Source organism: Bos indicus, chromosome 1, assembly GCF_029378745.1.
Source record: "Bos indicus isolate NIAB-ARS_2022 breed Sahiwal x Tharparkar chromosome 1, NIAB-ARS_B.indTharparkar_mat_pri_1.0, whole genome shotgun sequence".
Taxonomy (NCBI): domain Eukaryota; kingdom Metazoa; phylum Chordata; class Mammalia; order Artiodactyla; family Bovidae; genus Bos; species Bos indicus.
Window position 1 is genome coordinate 71,044,156 of NC_091760.1, and position 10,872 is coordinate 71,055,027.

General features: G+C 48.3%; 1 protein-coding gene across 8 annotated transcripts in view; it reads left to right on the forward strand.

Annotated features, from left to right (window-relative positions):
• Positions 1–9,884, forward strand: part of RUBCN (rubicon autophagy regulator) — a 62,950-nt gene extending 53,066 nt beyond the window's left edge. For all 8 annotated transcript variants that reach the window (XM_019957115.2, XM_019957059.2, XM_019957105.2 and 5 more), the window contains 9 exons: positions 251–311; positions 1,176–1,308; positions 2,191–2,336; positions 2,915–2,979; positions 4,019–4,257; positions 4,791–4,852; positions 5,287–5,440; positions 6,767–6,860; positions 7,088–9,884. In XM_019957115.2, coding sequence (XP_019812674.2) covers positions 251–311; positions 1,176–1,308; positions 2,191–2,336; positions 2,915–2,979; positions 4,019–4,257; positions 4,791–4,852; positions 5,287–5,440; positions 6,767–6,860; positions 7,088–7,266 — 1,133 coding nt within the window. In that variant the 3' untranslated portion in view covers positions 7,267–9,884. The remainder of the gene's footprint in view (positions 1–250; positions 312–1,175; positions 1,309–2,190; positions 2,337–2,914; positions 2,980–4,018; positions 4,258–4,790; positions 4,853–5,286; positions 5,441–6,766; positions 6,861–7,087) is intronic.
• The last annotated feature ends 988 nt before the right edge of the window (positions 9,885–10,872 follow it).

Sequence of the window (10,872 nt, forward strand, 5' to 3'; positions counted from 1 at the left end):
TTTGTAGCCACTTTGACCTTCTCAGTGCTGTGTGTAATGTCACTAATTCAGCCTGGTGTGACCTGAACAGAGCCAAACTATAAATCGTGTATAGACCTTCACCTGGACTCTGCTCCTTATCCTGCGTAGAATGTGGCACCTTGCTGCCGCCCTGAGTGCTTAGCTGGCAGTAGCTTGGACTGGTGTCCGTTATTATCCTTACCTCCTCCCTTTCTGTTTCCCGTCCCCCTTAACTGTTGTTTCCATTTAGATGCTGACATCAGAAGGAGCACGCCCTCCAACAGCAAATCCTTCATTTCCTCTCAGTCCTTGTAAGTAGTTTTTTTTTTTTAAATAGAACTTTGGGATGGGTGGAGAAATAAACCCAGTTCTTGGCATATGGATGGGGTGGCACCATCTGAATCCACAAAGAAGCAAAGTTAATGTGACCAGCCTGCCTGGTGGTAGTGAGCCAGGGAAAGAGAGAGAAGATTATGGGTTCAAACAGGGTGGACTCTGGTGGAAGTGAAGCTTTCAATGTGGATTATTCCTTCTCTGATAAGTCTGATTATATCAGAGACCCCTAGAAGATGAGGTCTCGAAAGAGAGAACAGTGATCATGATTTCTGACTATGAAATCAAATTGAACAGATTCCCCATAGTAGACTCAGCTAGAGGAGACAGAAGCTCACATGGGAGCAGCAATAGTCTTTAGAGTCCACAGAGCAGTTTGACTCTCTCAACTTTGTAAACAGGTGTTGTCATTCCCATTTTGCAGTTAAAGAAATTGAAGTTTAGGGCTTCCCTGGAGGTCCAGTGGTTAAGACTCCGCGCTTCTAATGCAGAGGGCATGGGTTTGATCCCTGGTCAGGAAACTTAAATCCCATAGGCTGTGTGGTGTGGCCTCCAAAAAAGAAAAGTTTAGAGAAAGGATTTGACACAGAATTCTTAACCAGCATTGTCATGAATGCTAGTAAATGGTACCTGAGCCTAAGTCTTAGAACCCTGTGTGGACCACTGTGTTTCCCACTGTGCACAGAAGTCTGAAAATGATGAGAAAGAAAGCTTTGTAGCCTGGGGTGGCTGTGAGTGTTCTCTCAGCCTGGAAATCACTGCGTAAATTGTCGGGTCCCAAAGGGAGGGCTCCTGTCCTCCTGTCTTCCCTGTTCAGCCTTCCTTGACTCTCTCCACTTCAGCTCCCACTGCTTCCTGCACTCCACGTCTGCTGAGGCAGTGGCCATGGGGCTCCTGAAGCAGTTTGAGGGCATGCAGCTGCCCGCCGCCTCGGAGCTGGAGTGGCTCGTTCCAGAGCACGATGCCCCTCAGAAGGTAGGTTCTTCAGCTCTACTTCTCTACCCACTGCCCAGCCCCAGAAGGCTGTGAGCCTTCCTGATATTGTTCTTCTTTGTCATACATCCACTGTTTAGCATGAATGTATGTGTTTCCTTCCTGACTTGTAGAAGCCCTTCACTGCAAATGTGTGAAATGAATAAATGAAGGCATGTGTGCATGCTTGTCTTGGGCTTCCCAGGGTGGCACTAGTGGTAAAGAAGCCACCTGCCAATACAGAAGACATAAGAGACACAGGTTTGATCCCTGGGTCAGGAAGATCCCCTGGAGGAGGGCACGGCAACCCACTCCAGAATTCTTACCTGGAGAATTCCATGGACAGAGGAGCCTGGCGGGCTGCAGTCCCTAGGGTCTTAAAGACCCAAGACATGACTGAAGAGACTTAACTCATGTGCATCCCTGCCTACATGCCTGTGCATGTAGGTGGCAGCTCCTTCACTGTCTTTACCCCACATGACTGCTCACTAGACCTGGGGGCAGCACACCTGAGCTGTGACCACCTTGAGACCCTGGAAGAGTATCTGAAAGAACTGAAAAAAAGGTTCTTCTTTGCTCTACAGTTGAATAAGGCATGACGCATCCTGGCGCACCAAGAGGCCCAGGGTGGGCTCAGGGACAGTGTTAGCGAGAGGCGCCACCAACTGGGGTGCTGTTTCCATTCCTTTTGATTCTTGAAACCCAAGGCCCTCACTTCTAATAGCTTGGTCCCTTATTTATTTTGAGGCCGAGGTTCCATGAAGCCCTTGCTCAGGTGTTTCTGAGAAGTCTTTGATCCATTATGTTTTTGTTGTGGTCAGAAGGGTCAAGTGTGTGTATTCCCCAGACTGTCCATGGAAGATCACCTGTGCTTTTCTCCTGCAGCTCCTGCCCATCCCTGACTCACTGCCCATCTCCCCAGATGATGGGCAGCATGCTGACATCTACAAACTGCGTATCCGCGTTCGCGGCAACCTGGAGTGGGCGCCACCCCGGCCACAGATAATTTTTAATGTTCATCCAGCCCCAACGTGAGTAGTCAGGGGCTGTGCCCTTTGGAAAACAGATACTTTCTCTGTGGATTGTCAGAACTGTCTCCTTACCCTCATCTCTCTATCTGCAGCTGTACCTCCCACACAGTTCTAAAAGGCCGAGGGAGAGGATTATCCTTCTTGTCTGCAAGTTTTACTCTTAGACCTCCCATTCTTTCCCAGAGCTAACTGGAAAAGAGGTCGTTTATCACTGGTCTCCCAACCTGTTGCCTTCCACCCATAGTTTTATGAGCTGTTTTCTTCCCCTTCCTCTTAAGAGGGATGGATGCTTTTCTTTCCTTTTCTCTCCTCTTTATTTGTCATCTCTTATATTTGTTCAGAAACTGTGGCTCATTATTGGGGAGGGTCACTGCCTAGGCCTAAATTCTAACCTTGCCATCCTTGCTTTGAATTGGCTCTCCCAATAGGCTTGTTTTGTCCAACTCTTAAAAAAAAAATAGGTGAATTCCCCTCCCTTCCCAGCTTCCGGGAGCCCAGTGTTTGTGTCCTCACCCTGTACATCTCAGAGCCCTCATAAAGCTGGTATCTGCCAACCCCTTTCCTTCCCCTTCCTTCAGGAGGAAAATCGCTGTGGCCAAGCAGAATTACCGCTGCGCAGGTTGCGGCATCCGGACTGATCCTGGTGAGTGTCTTCTCTGACCCTCATGCTGCCTCCAGGGGCTTCCCCCTCTCACACACATGGGCAAGGGAGCTGGTCAGAGAGGCAGTAAGAGGAGCTAACAGCACAGAACTGGGGAAAGGAAAAAAAGGGGCCTGGAAGAGGGAAGGGGTAGGACCAGGCAAGAACACTGGTAATCAGAGGAAAATGGTTTCTAGAAGCCCATTACCAGAGAAAATTGTGTACAGTAAGTCCCCTACATAGAAGCCTTTGAGCTGTGAACTTAGGTATGAACACATGTTCACATGTCCAAGCACGGAAGTTCACGTGTCTGGTGTACATTGTCACATGCGTGCACCCTCTGCAAGTGGCTGTGCTTTTGTGTGCTTTACTGCTCAGTACTGTATAGAGCGAGTTTCCCTGGTGCCTCAGCAGTAAAGAATCCGACTGCCAATGCAGGAGACGCGGCCTTGATCCTTGGGTTGGGAAGATCCCCTGAAGGGAATGGCAGCTCACTCCAGTATTCTTGCCTGGGAAATCTCAGGGACAGAGGAGCCTGGTGGGCTAAGTGAGTGGGGTCACAAGAGTTGGATGTGACTGAGTGACTCAACAACAACAACTGTATAGAGTACAGCAGTACAGTGTCTTTACTTCGAGCCCAGGATGTCCAGAAGCAAGCGTAAAAGCAGCAGTATATAGCTGATTGTGTTAGTTGGATACCTTGGCTAACTTTGTTGAGCTTGTGAACAAGCTGGACTTAACGACCATGCTCTCAGAATGGAACTCGTTTGTATGTAGGGGACTTACTGTACTCTCAGCCAGGTTCTTGGAGACTGGATCTTCCCAACTTGGCAGCGTTTGTTTCCTCAGTGGCCTCCAGTCTGGGACACAGAAACCACAGGCCTCACTGTATGGGTTTCTGTTGGCTTTCAACCAACTCAGACAGAGGTGGTTGGAGTCCACTGACCAGCCCTCCTTCTAATTCAAAAGGAACAGCAAGGCCGCCTCACCAGCTTATAATTGGGAAAGCCGCCTCTGACCTGTTGACCTTCTGTTTTTTCAGACTACATCAAGCGGCTGCGGTACTGTGAGTACTTGGGCAAGTACTTCTGTCAGTGCTGCCACGAGAATGCCCAGATGGTTATCCCCAGCCGCATTCTGCGCAAGTGGGATTTCAGCAAGTACTACGTCAGCAATTTCTCCAAGGACCTGCTCATTAAGATCTGGAACGACCCTCTCTTCAACGTGCAGGACATCAACAGTGCCCTCTATAGGAAGGTCAAGCTGCTCAATCATGTCCGGGTGAGACCCTCAGAAAGGTGACGGCATAAATTACCCCTGTTCTTAGCGGTTTCCCAAGATCACCACAATCCTCTCTGTTGCCATGCAGAGCTGTAACCATCTTATCATTCTCGCTCTCTCTATGCACTTTCTCTTGCCATTTCCAAAGCGTCTAGTTAGTCTCAAACCTGGCAAGGCAGCTCTAGAGTTATAGATAGCACTTGATGGCAAAAGCAGTGTTTCTCCCCTTCACTGAAAATATTAAGTGAACAGAGAAGAGGGTATCAGGCCAAAAGTTTGGATTCTGGATTTTTCAGCGGCTCCCAGCTGTGTATGTGATTGGGGCAGACCTAGCAAAGGACCTTCCCTGACTGGGGGTCACTTTGAAGCGTATTGTTGAGTTAAAGGTATAGAGAAAGGCCTGGCTCTGGTTACTGCATGCAAGCTTTCTAGACCTGAATGGTTTAAAGGCACTTTCTTTCTAATGGTTGTTTCCCTCTCCTTCATACCCCCTCCAACCCCTCCATCCACCCCCACAATGCCCTTCTCTTCAGCTGCTGCGGATCCAGCTCTATCACATGAAGAACATGTTTAAGACCTGCCGACTGGCCAAAGAGTAAGTCTTGATGGAGGCCACAGACCTCTGGCTCAGTCAGTGTCTCTGGAAGAAACGTGTCCCAGCAGTTGGCCCTTGTTATGTAAAGCAGGAGAGTAGGGGGATCATGCAGAAAATTCTAGAAATAGTAAACAAGAAGCCTACAACAGTAACTATGTATCCTTCTCTCTGGTTATTCCATCCAGGGTCAGCCCACCACTCTTGGCAAGCTGACCCAAGTCACTCTGCAGAAGGGTGTAGAAGTCACTTCACCCTCCAGATGCCTGGTTGTGGGGAGGGTGGGGTAGCCTGGGTGGGCTGGGTGTTACCCACCCTCATTATCTCTAGGACCCTTCTCATCCCTAACCAGCTTCTGGATAGAAATCCTTCTTCTCTCATGGGCCACACAAAGGATTCATTCTCTGCTTCTGCCCACTTCCCCTCATTTCCTGCAGGCTTCTGGATGCCTTTGACACGGTTCCAGGCCACCTGACGGAGGATCTCCACCTGTACTCGCTGAATGACCTGATTGCCACCAGGAAGGGGGAGCTAGGGCCCCGGCTTGCTGAGCTCACCAGGGCCGGGGCTGCCCATGTAGAGCGATGTGTGGTAAGAAAGTCTCGCTCTAGCACGATGCAGGGCCCTTACTTAGGGTTGTGAAGAGAAGCGTGGGTCCAGGGTTCATGCTGTTGAGTTCCAGGAAGTTGAATTGGCCTGTTAACACTGTGAGAGCAATTGCACAGGCTTGCTCTCCCCAGGGTTGATGAACAGCTAAATCATCCAGATCTAAGGAGTCTAGAATTAGAAGAGGATGTGGTGTTGGCATTTCTCCTGGGAAACGGACAGGACTAAGTGGGTCTTCACTAAAGAGTTGCCATGATGTGGGAGGAGGACCCTGGATTAGATTAGACTCAGAGAAGGACAGGGTCTTGTCTTAGCAGTTTCAGTCACTGTGACCACAGGAAATACCACAGGAAGATCCCCTGGAGAAGGGAATTCACTCCAGTATTCTTGCCTGGAGCATGCCATGGGCAGAGGAGCCTGGTGGGCTACAGTCCATGGGGTGGCAAGAATTGGACACAACTTAGCTACTAAACCACCACCACCACTGTGCAAACTTAAATATTCTGTAGATGCAAGTTATTATTGTTCCTGATCTATCCAACATACCAGAAATTCCATTTTTAGAATTCCCTGTCTTAGAATATGTCCAGGCTGTGTTGCTGTAACAGTCCCAGAATTAAAGCTTAAAATGGGGCACATGTAGAGCTCCTGTGTAGCAGGGAGAATTGGAAAGATTTCACTATAACCTGGCCCAAGGCTGGATATTATTTTGGAAAACTGTCCTTGCTTTTACATTTCATCTTAATTGGTTGTGGTTCCCATTTCAAATCATTACCCACACTGGAATTTTTACTTTAGGAAGCCCTTTGTGGCCCCATTCCTTCCTTCTTGTCATCTCTCCTTTGAGAACCACTCTTGTGGCTGGAGTTTCTCAAACTCGTACCTTTCTTGGTCTCCATCTTAAGACTGTGTCTGACACTGCCCAGCCTGGGCCCAGTTTGGCTGTCATGCTAAGTCCAGCTCCAGTCTCTTTCCTGAAGGTTGGAGAACACTTTGGAGCTCCTCGTGCGTGTGTGCTCAGTTGCTCCAGTCGTATCCAACTCTTTGAGACCCCATGGGATTTTCCCAGCAAGAATACTGGAGTGGGTTGCCATGCCCTCTTCCAGGGGCCTTCCCGACCCAGGGATTGAACCGGTTTCTCCTGTGTCTCCTGCACTGCAGATGGATTCCTTACCACTGAGCCACCGGGGAAGTCCTTGGAGCCCCTCGAGTCTTATTTATATTTTGCTCCTTGCCCCGCTTGTGTTCACCCTCTTGGCCAGTTCCTGGTGAACTTTGCCTCCCTTTTCTGCCTGTCTGTTTCCTCCCCAGCTCTGCCAAGCCAAGGGCTTCATCTGTGAGTTCTGCCAGAATGAAGATGACATCATCTTCCCCTTTGAGCTCCACAAGTGCCGGATCTGTGAAGGTGAGAGCTGGTGCCCAGCATGTCGGCCATAAGGACAGAGCACAAGGGCTTATTAATTTCCTGTCAGTTGCCCCTGTTAACAGAAGCTGGGTTTGGTTCAGCAGCTCCCTGTGTCTTACCACAGGTACACTAAGCCACGGCTGTAAGAAGGGTCCTGGCAGTGACTTGCTTCCAGCCTGAGATGACACAGATTGTTCTCTTCTCTCTCCCCTTCCCAACCTGAACAGAGTGTAAAGCATGCTACCATAAAACTTGTTTCAAGTCTGGGAGCTGTCCCCGCTGTGAGCGGCTGCAGGCCCGGAGGGAGCTGCTGGCCAAGCAGAGCCTGGAGTCCTACATGTCAGACTACGAGGAGGAGCCCACCGAGGCCTTGGCCCTGGAGGCCACTGACCTGGAGACCACCTGAGAAAGCATGGAAAGCGCTCTTCCTAGGGGCGAGGGTCACACATAGTGCGGAACTGAGCCACCCTCCTAAGGACTTTCCCCACTTGGTTTTATCTTTTTTTTTTTTAACTGTTATCATAATTATTAATTTTTATTATCTGTCTAATGTCATGTGTATTCAACCTTATATAGGTTGGTGGGGTCCAGTCTGTTGTGACAATTTGCAGGTACCAAGCATTTCCATCAGAGCTGACATATGGGTCCCTAAGTGAAGCTTCCAGTGCCTCTGTTAGGGGAGTGGACAGTGAGACCCAGTTCTTCCAATATCCATGGCCTTCTCCACTTGGACCAGATCTGGTTTCAGCTGCATCTCAAGAATCATTTCCAGTTTTATTTTGTTTTAATTCTGGAGCTTCTGAGCCAGGCCTTTCTCAGCGAACTCACTTCTCCTTTGCTGCTGAAACAGGAGTGTGGAGTTTTCTCTCTCCCAGTCCTGGAACAGGGTCACACCCTGAGGAGAAGCATCAGAGAATGGGACTGAGTCATGGGCATTCTTATGTAGGTGCTTCTGAGGCCATAAAAACAGTGTTACTGCTACCTTGGACTCTTCAGACACCTCGAAGAGGCAGTAATAACTTTCTTGTATTTTAGGCATAGATGATACCACAGGCTGGCTTTCTTTATCTACCCTGGGGGACTTGACACAGACCAGAATTGATACTTAGACCAGGACTATTTCAAGCATAAGTGAGGCCACAACTCTTGTATAAGGAGCATTTGTTCAGTCAGAGGAGCTGTTGGCCTCCTCTTGGGTGATAAGGTCCCTTTTAGTCAACATAGCTCTGGTGCAGGTTTGACCTTTCAAGCTCAGACAAATCCCTGGTGCCATCTTAAACTGAGGACAGAAGCCCCATCCAGCATCTCATCTGTGAGTCTCTTGCCACTCTGTCCTCTGTTAGGAGGTCACTGCAGTTCTGAGTAGAAGCCTGGCCCAACTCCATGCTCTCCCTTCCCTCCTGCAGTGGGGCTGGGACCCTCCCCAGTGGTTGAGCTCGGGGCTTAGTTTCTTTTGTCAAAGTTGAGGTGAAAGCTTCCTGCTATTAGTGGTGTTAAAAGACTTAATAGTTTGTGGCTGTGACCATGAATGTTCCTGTGTTCTTATGATAACAAGAACCTTATGCCAATTATGCACTTAACTCTTTAGCCTGGTGACAGTAGTATATGCAGTCATCCTTATTACTAATTTTAACACACACCCACACCCTTTGTTAATGTGTGTTTTGATGGGAAAAGTTTTTGAAGGGACTGTGTATATGTTTGTGGCATTCTTTAAGTTGCTGTAGCTCCTGACCTGTCTGTAAAGCACTGGTCAGGGTCACAGCTCCAAGGGCTGGCAGCTCTGTGAACTAAAGCCCACAGCATTTTAGTTCTGGGGCTGACTTCTTCCTGGGTGCCTGTCTTTCCATAGTTGGTTGCTAGTAGGGAAAAACCTGCTGTGGGCGCTGCCCCGGGAAGCTGAACAGAAAGTTGCACGTGGTTGGTGGAAGCTGCTGAGTGTCTGAGTCGGAGGCAACCAGGAGTGTCACTGGAAGTAGTAGGGGCGGTAAAGTAACAGAGCTGAGGCTCCCCCAGGACAGGAGGGAGTGGGAAGAAGTTGGTGTCTGGCATTGGTCCCTTTGCCTCAGACTTGGGATCTGAAGGCCACGTCAGGCTGGAAGACCCTGAGGCTGTTCTCCCTTCAGTTCATGGCAGGGGCAGAGGGGCTGTGAAAGCGCTCCAGCCCAGCCCAGTGTTGAAGGGCAGACTAGAAACTCCCTGGTCCATCAAGGAGCTTCGGAATGACATTGTGAAACTCTAGCCTCGCTGAGAATTAGGCCTCAGATTCAGACTGAGATGTTTGTGAAAATGGTGAGCTCTACTTCCAGTCCTGGTTTAAATTGAAAATCCAGCTCCTTACTCCAAGTCACTACACTGGAGGAAAGATGTCCTCTCGTTACTGTCATGCGTGTTTCATGTAGCACAGGATGAAAGGATGGAAGACGCTGACACTTTCTAAAGCTGAGCTCAGCAGTGTGCTCCGGGGTTTTCACTTTTTTTTTTTTTTTTCCTCCAGCTCCCCAACCCTGTCCCTCTAGGCTGCATATTTGTTTTAGTGACCTTGACATTGCTCTCCTCACTGTCCAGATACCATTTATTTATTTATTTGAGAGTAGGGGGAGAGTGGAAAGAGGATGGGGTGTTTTGAAAGCACTTTGCAACTTATCAGTATCTGAAAATCCCCACTGTTGTGGGGAGAAGCTTTGAATGCACTGAAGAGAGTTCCTTCTGAGAGAAATAGGAGGGGAGATGTGTTCTTTTCTATAAATAAAGGGAAAAAAGAGTTTGCTTGCAAGGTGGAGACAAGATTCAAGACATAGCAGAAGAGTGGAAGGCAGATATTTTCCACTTAAATGAGGCTGTTATTAACTCTGTCTACCAAGACTTTAGAGCTTTTGTTGAATTCACATAAAAGGAGCAAGAGTCTAAACAGAGATGTTCTCGTGTGTGTACAACTCGTGTTCCAAACTGAGTTTCTACTTGCTGTAATTCATACACAGCCTAACGTATCATTGTCACCTTTAATAAACTAAGGAAATGAAATTCTGCTTTTTACTTGCCTATCTTGACTATCAGGAAGTGGTATTGAGTGTCCACTGTAAAGTGGACATGTTGGAAAATTCAGGAAATTTCTGTTACGATGCAAAGAAAATTGGACCTTACAAGTCAGGAAAAGTGGGTTGGAATGCTTTGTCACTGACTTGCCACATGACCTTGAGCAAATCAGTTCACCATTCTAGACGTCTATGTCTTTGTGTATAAAGTACTTTGTAGCACTTTACAATGCATGGGGTGTGCCCACTACCGGTCCCCTTGGTGTAACGGCCCCCTGAAGCGAGTCAGATCTTCCTCTCCACAGAGTCTGAGTTGTCTTAGATGCTTCAGTCCCCACTTCTGTGAACAACCCTCTCTGAGTTTCTCTTTCATGCTTCTGGCCTGCTGGAGCTCCAGTTACACCCTGCAGCTTTCTGAACATTTCCCCTTCAGTGTCCTTTGGTCAGCTCCAGCCAGTATGTCTAAAGCCAACGTAAATATCATATTTCCTCAAACCTAACCATTAGTCACCCTGGTTTGCAAATTCATTTCCTCCTCTGAGTCAGGTGGCATTTCTGACTAGGAAAGCAGTGTCTCCTCACCACCTGTTGTCACATTGTGGTGATTTTTCTCTTTAAATCTCATTCCTTTTCTACCACTAGCACACAAATTCAGGTTCTTATCTTAAATCTCAACCTTATCCAGCCATGCCAGTCTCTCCCTATTTAATCATCCATCAAATATGTGGGTACCTACTGTTTGCTGGTGTCTGTACTGGGTTCAGGGGTTGTCACAGGGACTGAAACAAACATAGGCCCTCCCTCCTCAGGGACTTTGAGTCTTGTGGGGGAGACAGACATTGCCCAGAGTTACCAAAATGAATGTGTAATTATGAGCTGTAATAAATAAGAGCTGTGAAGGAAAAGGGTAGATGCTGTGAAAAAATAACAAGGGGGCCCCTGAGAAGGTGATGCTTTAACCAAGACCCCCAAAATGA